This window comes from Sciurus carolinensis, chromosome 7, assembly GCF_902686445.1.
Source record: "Sciurus carolinensis chromosome 7, mSciCar1.2, whole genome shotgun sequence".
In the NCBI taxonomy this organism is placed as follows: Eukaryota; Metazoa; Chordata; class Mammalia; order Rodentia; family Sciuridae; genus Sciurus; species Sciurus carolinensis.
The window spans coordinates 34,905,244-34,919,413 of record NC_062219.1 but is presented as its reverse complement, the minus strand read 5'-3'; the positions used below and the strand labels follow the sequence as shown (position 1 = coordinate 34,919,413).

At 37.6% G+C, this 14,170-nt stretch overlaps 1 protein-coding gene across 4 annotated transcripts in view; it reads right to left on the bottom strand.

Annotated features, from left to right (window-relative positions):
- The window catches only part of Tmem244 (transmembrane protein 244), a 36,279-nt gene extending 35,920 nt beyond the window's left edge, over positions 1 to 359 (bottom strand). For all 4 annotated transcript variants that reach the window (XM_047557163.1, XM_047557159.1, XM_047557161.1 and 1 more), the window contains exon 1: positions 226 to 359. In XM_047557163.1, the coding sequence (XP_047413119.1) occupies positions 226 to 258 (33 nt within the window). In that variant the 5' untranslated portion in view covers positions 259 to 359. The remainder of the gene's footprint in view (positions 1 to 225) is intronic.
- Positions 360 to 14,170: the final 13,811 nt, after the last annotated feature.

The following is a 14,170-nucleotide window of genomic DNA, read 5'->3' as shown; positions in this document are numbered from 1 at the left end:
ACAGCCACTGTTTAAATGTTTTAGAATCCTGTCTTGGGCACAGGCGCCTCAGTATTGCCACCATTACCACAAGATGCAAGCAGTATAGCAGAATGTTTTCTGCATGGTACCCAGCCAAAAGTGAAACAAGTTGCCTACTGACAGAGAAGCCATTTATAGAACATACTCATTTACAGGAGTGCGAGGCAGCAGCAAAAGCAATGCAAAAAAGTAACGTCTCTTTACCTTGCTTGGAGCAACTCTGACCTGGAGAGCCATGCGCACATCCTACTTCAAGGAGGTGATGAGAGCGGTGCTCCTTATACTGATGACATCTGGAAGAAGAGACAATTGTCACCGTGAGCTTTTCAATTACTCCTGGAGACTAAGTGTGAGACGCAGTAGTGCAGGATGATTGGATTACACAAAATGAGACAGAAGCCATCTGTGAGCCATGCGTAAGCCTCTGCGTGCCAAAATGAACATCCTTATTAGACGACTGAGTTCTCATACCATTTGTAGTTTGGTCAAATTTGAAGGATGAGTTGATTGTTTTTAAACAGTGCTGCAAATAGGCAGGGATGTGGAATTGTCCCTGGCTGCATGAGCAATTACTGCCTCATATTCAAACTAGAAACATGGGTTTTTTCAGTTAGGAGGTCTTGAGATTGTCCCCAAAGATTGCTGCTGTCATTCATGAGAAAGTATGGCTGGTACTTTGACTTGCAAGGGCCACAGACTTCTGGAGAAAGGAATCACTGCTTCTTTTCACACTCTGGCAACAACAACAACAAACTTTGGTCGTCTGTTAGGATGCAGGACTGAGCTCTATGTACCTCAAGGCTCCAGAACCAATCCTTCATTTACCACTGTCATTCCCAGGCTTTTGACTGATGCTGACATAAGACAGGAATTTGCCTGTGTTTTGTCATTCTTTTCCCATCACAACACCATTTTAACCTCCATAAAGAACACATTCTGAAAACCAAAGGCCGAATGTGTTCTCTGATATGCGGATGCTAATTCACATATGGGGTGGGGGGTAAGGAAGTATAGAGTTACTTTATTTTAGGTAGAGGGGAATGAAGGGAGGGGAAGGAGTATAGGGGTGGGAAGGATAGTAGAGTGAAACAGACATTATTACCTCATGTACATATATGACTTCATGACTAATGTGATCCTACAATATGTATAATCAGAAAAATGAGAAATTACACTCCATTTATGTATGATCTATCAAAATGTATAAATGCATTCCACTGTCATGTACAACTAATTAGAACAAATAAAAAATAAAAAAGAACACATCCTCACTACTTACCCTTATACATAAAAGCATGAATCTGATAAAAACGAACAGTGTCTTTTGTAAGCCCAAAGCATGATATTTTTCATCTGGATATGTTATTAAATTTGACATCCATAATGCATATTAATAACACTATCAATGTACTTTTGTTAATATACTTTAGACAATTCCTTCAAAATGTGGTTGTGCTGTTCTCTGCTTATATTGCAAGCTCTTACAAAGAAAAACTTTTGCCTGCCAATAACTTTATAACAGCTCCTATTGTCTGCTTCAAATTTTGACAGGCCCTCAGTGAATAATGATTGACAGTCAGAATCCTATGCCTTGTCCTACTTGAAATAGCAATGGTCCACCCTTTTTCCTTCAGGTAGAGCTTCCCATAAGTACTTGATCTGCTTCCAACACAGACAGAGCAATTTATATAAGCTCAGATTCCATTTGAATTATTCAGTTAAATAGTAATAACCCCAAATCTATCCTCTTAGGAGGTTGATACTACACCTTTGGAACCAACACTAATTCTATTCCAACTACTCACTAGATAAACTATTGAAAAGTACTAATTGTGTGTGTGTGTGTGTGTGTGCATGCATATACACATTCATTTACATTCACAACAATAAACATCCTTTCTTTGAGATACTACTATTGTGATAGTAGATACTATTATTGTGATAGTAGGCATGAACACACACATTCAACAACTCCAGTTCTGCTTTTCAAATTTGCTGCTAAATTTATGAAATATATACCTGTGTATATCTTACAGGTACATATTTGTGTATATACATTTTTTTCTCTTATATTCATTCAGAGCACCCACATGGTAGTTAAGGAATAAGATGTACAAAATCCTCTGTAAAGAAAATTGTGACCCTTGTCATTTCACCATGTTTTAAAGTATTTCCAGTCCTCTTGTGTGATCTGTATCCAGATTTCTTCTTTATTTAAACCTAATGTCACTGTTTCCTTCATGGTAGAAATATTCATAAAATGATACCTTTGATTCAAGGTATCAAAGAAGCATTTGCAAGAGAGTACATAATTTAGAATTTCTTTCTGATAAAAGCAGAGGGAAAAATAAGTTCAGATTCACAATTACTAGTACTAAATCTTTAGGACCAGACATGATTACAATTTCAGAAAACTTTGAATTTTATATAGATAACAGTTTTCATATATTATATTACATGCCTGCAAGGTCTGAAGCTTTACTCTGTATTCAGAAACATTGGGTGAACCCCAAAATATACAAATATCCACAGGGGGGATAAACATAAACTGTAAAACAATTTTATATCAATTTATTTTTTATTAAATTAATTTAGATCAAGTAATATTCTGCCACTGAAGAGTTATAAAAGCATTTTTCACAGGTTTTTAGATTTTGGATTCTTAGATAAGGAATCGTGAACAACTATAGATTTAATAAGAATCTGAAAACCTGATGATAGAACAATTGTTAAATTTAATTAAATTTGACCCGAAGCTGCTTCTCTATCCAACTGCAATCTAACTTAGTATAAAAACAACTGCAACCTGACAGAGAATATCTTGTAACAAGGAGTAGAGCCTCAGCCAATCACAGCAGCTAAGTTTTGGTCAATCACAGATTGAGGACTGATGAGATCATGTCTATTTAAGGCAAATGCCACATCATGCCTTTCCCACATAAGGCAATGTCAACTGTAGCCAATCAAGCTCTTTCTGTATTTCATTTCCTTTTTCTGTCTACAAATACTGCCTGCCCATATTGCTGGGTGGAGCTCCTGAGAACCTCTTCTGGTTCTGAGAGCTGCCCAATTCATAAATCTTTCTTTGCTAAATTTAATTTGTCTAAAGTTTTTCTTCTTACATTCCAAATATAATTTTAAATAATTGATGCAGATAAAAATGCCACTTCAAGAAAGTCAAATTATCAATAAGAAACAAGTGCAATTCCTGCGTCCCCAGTGTAGGGCTGAACGAAACAGACTCCTACTGATGCTTCCAGATCCCTCTATTAGAGCTGGCTTTGCTTGGAAGTCTGACAGTGTATTTTCAGTTTTACTGATTCTCTCTAACCCATTTCTCCTTTTCAGGGCCTTCTACCACATTTGCTGTTCACTGCCTTTTTGAAATTAAAATAAAGAACTCTATACAATATCACTAAATCATAAAAAATATTAAGAACAAACAGAACAAATTTTATTTCAGGGAGCCATGGAAATAACAAAGTCGGGGTAATTTTTTCCTGTTTATAGCTTTAATGGAATTTCCTTTAGATTTAGGCCCATGTTAAAGAAAAGATTCATGTACACACACACAAGTACACATTCATTTCACTGTTTCAAATTTCTTGAGCAACAAATTGTGTCCTGAAAGACAAAGTCACAAAATGGGACAGGGCATCAAAAAACAATTGGCATGGATGCCTGTTTATGAATATCTAAATCCTATTTAGATAGTAGTTTTCCTATCTCCCTACCATAAAGCTAAGCCAGAGTGAGCAATAACTGCAGATTTGGATAGTTGAATTTCAGTGTCTCATTTAATCTACTTCTAAGTGAGTCAACTATGTTCTGAGTCTTAGCCTATGCATTATAAAACAGAAGAACATTAATAGGATAAAGAAAAGGGCTGAGAAGTATATACATTGTGTCCACTTGAAATACTGTTGGGAAAGAAAACATAAATCAGAGTAAATTCAAGAAAGTGATCACAGAGCAAAAATAAATATTGAATGATAAAGTTAGAGCCCTGTTTCAAAAAATGTGAACTGGATTTTCAGTAGGAGGAGAATATAGAACGAGGGAAGGAGAAGAAAGGCATTTCAGCTGAGTCAGACTTCAAAGTGCCAAGACCAGGCCCATGAGATTGAGAATGAGGAATGAGACTAATGAGGAAGTGCAACGGTGACTTTGGAGGCCTAAGAGAACAAACAGGAACATTGTGTTTTGGTTCAAAATAAAATAGAACTGTTCTTGAAGAGCTCTGTGAAAGATTAAATTAGCATATGATGAATATTATTTTAACAGTAATAAAGAATAAAAGACTATAGAAATGATATCTACCGGCTTGTTGGAGAAAGTTTGGGATTAGATTTTCAATAGCACTTTTTTTTTTTTCCTTCTACTGGGGATTGAACCCAGGGGTGCTTTAGCACTGAGTTACATCCCTAGCCCTATTATTTTATATTGAGACAGAGTCTCACTAAGTTGCCTAGACTGGCTTCAAACTTAAGATCCTCCTGCCTCAGCCTCTGGAATGGCTGGGATTATAGGTGTATGCCACCCCACCTGCCCTGACAGCAAAATAGGCACTCTGGTTGAGCACTTGCCTTGCATGCACAAGGCCCTGGGTTCTGTCCCTAGCACCACAAAACAAACACAAAACAAAACCAATTCTGAAAACAGAGAATGAGTGTCTAAAAGATCAGCGCATAGCTTTCGAAGGAGGCAACAGAAAGAGATTCAGGAGGGAATTGCAATTAGGCATTATGTGAGCGTAGGAAAAGGGACCCCTAGGTACTTGACAATCTATTCCAGAAATTTCCTCTCACTCTCCATGAAGAAGCAAAAAGGTGGAAAGTTAAAAGGAAAAGTTAATAAGTCTACTTTGTATTTTAATTATTGTCAAGTACCCAGGTGCTTAAGTGAAGAGTCTCATGTACATATAAATTACTTCTGTGCCCTAGCATATTTGTAGAAATCTAAATGAGATGTTGTTCCATTTAAAATTTAAATAATTCCCTTGAGAAAATGCCAACCAGATTGCTTCAACTAGAAGCCAATGCATAAACATGTATTTGTTATTTATGAGTTAATGTGTTCAGTATCTCAAAGATTTTTTTTGTATGAAACCTAAAGTCCTTTGTAATATGATTTGACTGACCCCAAAATGATGTTTAAATAAGTAAACAAACAATATTAAATTTTGCAGCAGATGCAGAGTACACAATTTATAGAAAGGACTTTTTCAAACCCTTTCAGAAGTAATGGTTACAAAATGTGGTACTCCATTGTTCCCAGGGTTCAGACGTGCCTCAGCTCCCACTTTTACAAAATGGCAGGTTCCCATCCACGAAGGCAAATTTTTTTAAATGGTGACTCAGTGGAGGGAAACTTGCCTGACACTCTAGAATGCTGAGGACAATGAAGGGGCCAATTTGGCTTTGTTCTGCAGGCTCATACTGATTGAGTCAGCCTCGGCTCTGGCGAGGCAGCTGCTGGCAGAAATGTATAGTCATTTCAGAGTCTATATTCTGAGAGGAGCTTAACTCACAAGCATAATCTGAAGATGAAATGAGAGTGAGGGGTTTCAGGTGATCTTTAATACTTGAAAATGTACAACTTCTATGCTCCAGCTGAGGGAAAATTTGACTAAAATTGGATTTTACACACACGCACAGTACACACACACACACACACGTATATATATATATATATATATATATATTTATTTATTTATTTATTTATAAATGACCCCAGAGTGTTTTGGACATAAATTTTTTTTTAATAACAACAATATGAGGAGTTAAGAGTGAATGAATCAGAAACATACGGATTAAATTTTCCCTGAAATTTGCATGGATTTGGAAGTCATGCAGAGAAGGGCACTTGGCAAGATGTTTTGGTATTTTACTGAACCAAAAATGTTTGAAAAATCATCTGAGGTACTTTGGTAGACACAAAACTCTACCACATTATTTCGTTTTTATGAACAGCACTAAATTTTTTTTTAAAAAGGGGGGGATTAAAAGTCACCTAATTGAAATTTAAGGAAGACATGGAATCCTGCTTGTACAGCAACTAGCAAACTTCACAGATAAGCACCAGTTTTCCAAGGGATTGGGTTAAGGGCATTGAAGAGGAAATTGGAACCAGAGACAAGACTACAGACCGTGTGAATGTGCAGTGCCCACAGATACAGCAAGGGTACAACCTGGTACTGTCAGAAGGGTGTTTTATTTCAGGACCATTTTTCTCCATTAACCTAAATAGAATTAAAATAAACAATAACAACAACTAAAACATTGCTTCAAGGAAAACACATAGTGCTTATCTGTATGCCATCTCAGGTTTTGTTTTGTGTCAGCATGAAGCATGTCAATAAGATGATCGCTGGGCTAAGAGTGCTGAAGCAAGGGCTTCTGGAACTTCTAGTAGCAAGTAAGACAGAGACAGGTTTATGTTAACTTTGGTGCTTTAACAGGTCAAATAAACTTCAAGTTGCTTTATAAGCATTTATTAGGTCATTAATGAAATGATAAATGGGGAAAATTCATATATACTTTTTAAACCTCTGCTGCTTCTTTTATTGTGCTAATTTTCATTCAGCCTCAGCAAAGAACTTAGTGTAACACTTCTCTCCCATTCCTTTTTCTGGTAGGTTGAAAACCACCAGCCTCTTATTCATACAAGGTTTGTGTAGGGATCTCTTCAGTCACCATATGGACGTAGGAGCATAGAACATTGCAAAAGCCAGACATTTCCTAGAAGGTCACAGGTTAGTGTTTGGTTGAAAAGAGAGGTAAAGAAAAGAAATAGAAAAGCGAGAGCTTTTATAGGGAGGGAGAACACAAAGTATGATAATCTTCATAGTGTTTAGTTCATGAACTTAAAACTTAGATTAATGCCATGAGCGTAAGCAAGAATATCAGAAACCTCCAGTTACCCTATGTTTGCTCATGACTCTGGTAAATGAATTTGCTCTTTCTTTACTTGGCAGATTGGTTCCAGCTCTTTAAAAATAAGGGTCATGTAAGCATAAGACCTACCATAAGCACTTCACTCTATGGCTAATACAGTAATAAGGATAGTTTTTAAGTGTAATCCGAGATGAGCAGGGGAATCATTTGTAAAGCAGATCCTGCCAGGAGTGTGCATTATTTCTTGGGCAAACTAAATGAACTATATACATAACATTTGAAATATTCGAATATCGGTCCCTCTGACTTCTTAACTCTGGTAATATCATACATATGCAGAAAAAGGGAATTTGGAAAGAACAGACAGCAGTGGAACAGGAGGTAGATTTACTCAGAAGGTGGTAAAAATACCCAACATACAAATGCCAAATTTTGATGACTTTTTCTTTAAAGAAAATATTGTACCCATCCAGGAGGGTTGGCCTTCATGTTAGCAGAGAAGTCTGAGACCTTTGTGAATGCCCATATTTGTGAATTTCAGCATCATTCCCTATCTCTCTACAAAGCAAAAGCAAAACCACAAGTGAGCATCCATGTACCTCTTTAGACACGTAATGATTTATCTCTCTCCATTAAAAAGTATGTGCTACTGGCTCTGGAACATGCTAAATGGGTTACACAATCTGCTTTTTCTTGTTTCTACATAGAATAGACCGTGGAGAATTGCCTTATAGAGCAGGGCCATTGTAAACACCAAATTACCACTTTTCAGTAGCAGAGATTTCTATTTTTCTAGCTAAAAACTTTACTTTCTTATACCAGTTTACTTCCATGTTGGCCTTAGTAATTGTCTTTTTATACTCGTTTACCTTCTCTTTGCTTCCATATGTGGACATACGATCGTTTTTCTTTCTACACCTGTTTATAAAAACAAACACAATTTTTATTTCTTTACCAAATTTATTGCATGTGTCATGTTGGAGAGGGGAAAGATGCTGCATGGAGGTGTGGCCACTGAATGAATTAATGTCTGGGTTCCCACCTTAGCAAGGTGACCAGTTCTCATGGCACTGTATGAGCTCCATGAACATACAACTCAAACTTGGGCCTCAGCCTGGGTCTTACTCATTCTGGGAGGCTTTCTCATTCTCCTTCCCACAACACCTCACCACCTTCTTTCTACTTGTGTGTTCCTGAGGCATCCTGAACGTTGCCTATCACATCTGTTGTCACTTTCTGCTGTGATTGCCCGTTTAATTTTATTTACAACCACTAGGTTAACAGCCCTAGGAGATCAAATTCAGTATTTCACCCAGGTTGTTCATTTTCATAACCCAAGCACATAGAAAGTTTCCAGGACATAGTAATAACCCAACAAATATTTTTAAATACATGAATGATTCTTAGGTGACATGTGAATATGCTTGATCCTTTAGTAGAATGTGGTTATCTACCAAAGGATCAAACACATTTGAAAATATAAAAGTAGTATCAAAAATGTCCAAATATCAAACAATAAAGTATAATAAAATTTCTAGATCAAAGTGTTTAAAGTTTTTTAAATGTAACTTTTTAATACTTACTTGTTTATTTTTGGTACTGGAGATTGAATTTGGGGATACTTTACCGCTAAGCTACATCCCCAGTCCTTTCATTTTTTATTTTGGGACAGAGTCTTGCTAAGTTGCTGAACTTGTGATCCTCCTGCCTCATCCCAGAATTTTGAGATTCTGTGAGTTGCATGTCACACCTGACTTTTACCTCTTCTTTTTTTTTTAATATCATTTTCATTTTATTTATTTTTATTTTTTTATTTTGATTCATTGTACACAAATAGGGTACATCTATCATTTCACTGGTTGTACACGTAGTAGAGTCATACCATCTGCATAATCATACATGTACATAGGGTAACGATGTTTGTCTCATTCTATTATCTTTCCTTCCCCTGCCCCCTCCCCATCCCTCATTTCCCTCTACACAATCCATCCTTTCTCCATTCTTCCCTTACCTCCTCCCCCACCTCCCGTTATGTATCGTCATCCACTTATCATAGAAATCATTCAGTCTTTGGTTTTTGGGGATTGGCTTTTTTCACTTAGCATGATATTCTCCAACTCCATTCATTTACCTGCATTTTTTTTTTTTTTTTTTTTTGTGGTGTTGGGGATTGAACCCAGGGCCTTGTGCATGTGAGGCAAGCACTCTACCAACTGAGCTATATCCCCAGCCCCCATTTACCTGCAAATGCCTTAATTTTATTCTTCCTTATGGCTGAATAATATTCTATTGTGTAGATATACCACAGTTTTTTTTAAATCCATTCTTCTGTTGAAGGACATCTAGGTTGGTTCCACAATCTAGCTATTGTGAATTGAGCTGCTATAAACATTGATGTGGCTGTTACTGTAGTGTGCTGATTTTAAGTCCTTTGGGTATAGGCCAAGGAGTGGGATATCTGGGTCAAATGGTGGTTCCATTCCAAGTTTTCTAAGGAATGTCCATACTGTTTCTTTTAAGAATAAGTTTTAAAAATACATTCACACAATTGACCCACGATCTTTCATTTTCTCCTATCCTTCAACACTGAATACACTGAGTTTATTTGTTTAACATTTTATTTATTTTGTGTGTGTGTGTGTGTGTGTGTGTGTGTGTGCGTGTGTGGTTTTTGAAGATTGAACCCAGGGCTATGTGCATGCTAGGCAAGCACTCTAACACTGAGCTACATCCCCAGCCCTGTGCTGTTAACTGCTTTGGGTTTAATTGAGAAACCAATTGAGGTTAAAATCTGTGGCTTTCAGCATGCCTAATGATATCATTCTTTTGTCAAAAAATCACATTTACAAGACTCATGTTTTTATCATTAATACCAACAGTTTCATTTTTCCAATTTCTATTGTTTTACAAAATAATAAGGGAAAGGGAAATGAAGACTTAAATGATTTAATAAACAGTGCAATGCAGGCCAGCAAGGTGACAGTGCCAAAAGAGCCGAGGTTTGGCAGGAAGCTCCCCACATGCAATCCATCAGGATCCTCAGGGTCCTCCTCCAGCGTTCCTCGCTCATATCAGCTTCTCTCCTTCTTATCACCCCTCCCTATACCACTGCACGAGCCTCCTAACAACTCCCTGCTTTTATTTTTTGGCCCCATATAATACCCCGCTTACTACAGAGAAGCCAGAAGATTATTTTTAAAATATAAGTCAAATCACTGCTTACAAATCCTCATTGGCTTCTCATTGCTCCTAAAGAAAAGACTCCAATTTCTTATTTCATTGTACAAAGGCCTCTCTGGCTGGCTGGTCTACCTGCTTGACCTGGTCTAGCCCCACCATCTGTACTCTTCTTCTGGCCTTTGTTTTACCCCAGTTAGGCCTCACTCCTTCCTACCTTGTGGCCTTGACATGCTGCTGCTTCTCTGCCTCTGACACTCTTCCTTTCATCTTCCTCCTGTTTTGCAGGTCTCAGCTCTCTGTCTGCTAAAGCAGCCATCCCACAACTCTGTCCCATTATCCTGTTTTATATCTATTTTGCAAAGACCTTATTGCTTTTTAGTAATTTTCTTTTCTTTTTTTAATTGCCCATTTGCACAGAAAAATGTAACTTTTGGGGAGCGTGGGCTTTATGTCTCTGGGGAAAGTTGAAGCTCCCGGTTAATGGGTGGTTCTTGGATTTTCTTTACACAAACCAAAAGCTGATTATATTTGTAACAAGACAATCGTGTCAGAAAGATGGTAAATGCTAACAACCCTCTTGTAGTCTATTGGATTCCCCGCCCCCTGCCCAATACACAGGCTAATTAGGAAGATCAAATGCATGTGAAGTACTATTAAAAACTCTGTATATACACAAGGTATAACAGGAGTGGAAACACATAGCTTAACATGTGAAAACACTTAACACGTTACCTAACACATGGTAGGTGCCAAAGTTCATTCATTGGTTCAAATGTTTATCATTCATTGTTCACTGATTCTTTTGTTCATACACTCACTAGATGTAGTTCACCAAACCCAGGAGTACGCATAGGTATTGATCATAAATGGGACATGTCTTTAGAGAGGAAGCATCAAATCCACCAAAAATCCATCAAAGCAGTTAAAGGCCAGAAAAGCTGGTCCTGGAACAGCCTGCTTTGCAGCCTTCCAGTGCTAAATAGCGGCAAAGCCAACAAGGAACTTAAGTGGCCCCAGAATTGAACACACGCAACATAGGAAATTTTCTAAGAAAACTTGGAGAGAATCTTGTTGGAGGATTAAGCATGTGCTTGATTTTAGAATCACTATTGACTATCAAACACGAAAAGTGAAGTTGCTAAAGACAAATGTATTTAAACATTAATCTAATTTCTATGTGTTACAATTTGGAATATGACCCTGAAGATTCACGTGTCCAAGGCTTGGTCCCCAGTGCTGCAATGTTCAGGGGTGGGGATCTGGGGAAGTGATTGGATTGAGGGCTCTGGCCCTATTGGTAGATTAATAATTATAAGGCATTATTGGGAACTATAGGAGGTAGGAGCTGGTTGAAGGTAGTATGTCACTGGGAGCAGACCCTTGTACCTGGCTCTGCCCATCCCCCTGCTTCCCAGCTACTATGAGATGAGTGCTATACCCTCTGCCATGATTTTTAGCCTCACCTCAGGCCTAAAGCAATGGACCCAACTGACCATGGGCTGAAACCTCTGAGTCAAAATACATCTTTCCTCTTTCATGTGTTCATGTTAACTCTATGGTTACATCAATGAGAAGCTGACTGGCACACGTGACTGTGTAACAAATCACCCCAAACTTAATCTCACCAACTAATGACTTACTATGCACACAAGTTCTAAGTCAGGAATCTAAGAATTATGCTGGTTATTCTCACTTAGGCTTCTCTTGTAGTTGCAGTCAGATTTTGACTGGGGTGTCCATCATCTGAAGGCTTGGCTGGGGCTTGATTATCCACGTCCAAGGTGGAGCTCCCTGATGGGTATGGGGAAGTGATGAGGTGCCTCAGTTCCTCTGCCTTTGGGTCTCTCCAAGAGGCTACTCTAGTGCCCTTCTGGTGGTAGTTTCCCCAGAGTGAGCAATCCAAGAGATCAGGGTGTGAATACAATACCTTCGACAACCTTGAGAGTCATACAGGGTACTTCTCTACTCTTGATCACATCACCCAGCCCTGACTCACTGTGGGAGGAGACTATATAGGGGTAAGGATCTTCGGAGGTCATTTTGGAAGCTAACTAGTACACATGTTATTAAACATTAACATTTGGTTATATAATGTGATTAGAGGATGGCTAAGGATCAAAAAGTGATTTTTTCCATGACTGAATTTTAAAAAATGAATTGATTGTACCAATTGGTAATATAACTGTGTATTTGTAAATAAAGTGCAAACTTGTAGCATGTTCATAAGAGAATACAAAATTATTTTAGTCAAAGAAAATTTCAGATATCTTTGCAAACAGGAACATTTCATTAAACTGCATTAAATAACTGCAGTATACATAGCCTCATTAAGGCATCTGTGATTTTTTTGTTGTTGTTATTATCCTCTTTGCAAATATAACTTAGGCCAGTCAAGGTATTGATGCTTTGATCAAGAAATTACAGAAAGGAACAACTCTCTGCATAGATTGCAGCCTTAAAAAAAGAATTCCAAAAAAAAAAAAAAAAGTTTTGGAACATTTGGACCATTTCCTGATAGTTTTCCACTGTTCCTTCCAGTACAAACCCACAGTCAATACCGGGGCCACAGGGTAGGAGTCTTAAAACTTGACTTGAATAATCACGGAGTTTAACACAATTTGTTTTTTATTTAAAGACACGTACAACAAGTCCACACACATGCACGCACATCCCACATACATATGCACAATTCTGTAAAGTACTGTTAGGAAAAAGTCATGTAGTCAAATTTTGATCTTCAGGTCCTTCTCTGAAAATCAACTCCAGATGATTCTAAAACAAGCTGATGGTAAGAAAGAGAAAACAGGTTGTACCAAATTTATACCCACTCAAAGCCTCATGAAACCGTAAGTTTAGAATAAACTAAAATTTCCAAAACTCACCGCATATTGCTTTGCCTACCACTAGGAAGTGCATCATCCCGGTAATTTGAAAGGAGGAAGAAATGAAAGAATAGCAGCAGTTTGTGAAATAACTTCTACAACCTCTAGAAAATAGAGGGTAAGTAAAACAACACCAGGACGGCTGGATTGTTAACTCTGCACAAATCCCTAGGGTTCTGTTGCTCTGTAGGGCATAACTAGTTCCAAGTGGGTGGGGGTAGGGGAATGTTTGGTTCTTTTTAGTTTTACCAAACCTGAAGTATTTGAAACCTATCTGGAAGTAAACTGCTATCAAACTTAGATTAGATACTGTTACAGAATTGAACATATTCAAAACTTATGAAAAGCATCTTTCAATACCATTGCAGACAGCCATCATGCAAACGGGTACTCCATGAATACGTCCTTAAACTCAATATTTGACCTCCCAAGCCTGGTGGTCTTGTGAAATTTAATCATAATGACTCTCAAGTCCAGCAACTCAGCTGAGTGCAGATGAATATGTACAAACTTATATAGAAAGTTTGGTTCCAACACAGGGTATTTGTGCTTGCACACAGCAATGGTATTCTAGGACAATTTTAGGTTTTGTATTCAAACTCCATGTGAGATAAGGTCGGATATATTAATTAAATTAGGCTGGTTTGAATGAATTGCTATAATATAAACTGACATGGTTTCTTCATCCTGGGTTAGAAAAATAATGATGTATTACAGGAAGTGAAACCTAATTGCATGAAACTGAACCCACGCAAAACTGAAGTTACTCAGATAAACAAAATTTCCTCCAAGAAAACTGTGCCCTGCACTTTCCTAAGACATTGAGTGTTTAGTACTGTAGGTGAGATTTAAAGTTACCAGTCAGAAAATCTAAGATGAAGAATACTCATTTTATAAGAAACTTTGTGTTCCTTCTCTTTTCAATTGCAAGGTCACATATTTTTTTTCCTTTGAGCTTCTTAGTTTGGGGAATACATTCATTATGTAAGAAGAAGACTTGAAGAATGTCTTGTTTTTATACACAGGCTTCCCTATGTCAGGGTTTATGTAAATGTCCACGCACAAGCCTCGTTGTTTCCAGGGCGCTGCCTACCCTGACGTAGTATTAGCAAAATTAACTTGAGAAAGATTCCTCCCATTGTCAATTATTTCAGAGTTGAACTTTGAATAAATTAATCACTTACAGTGATG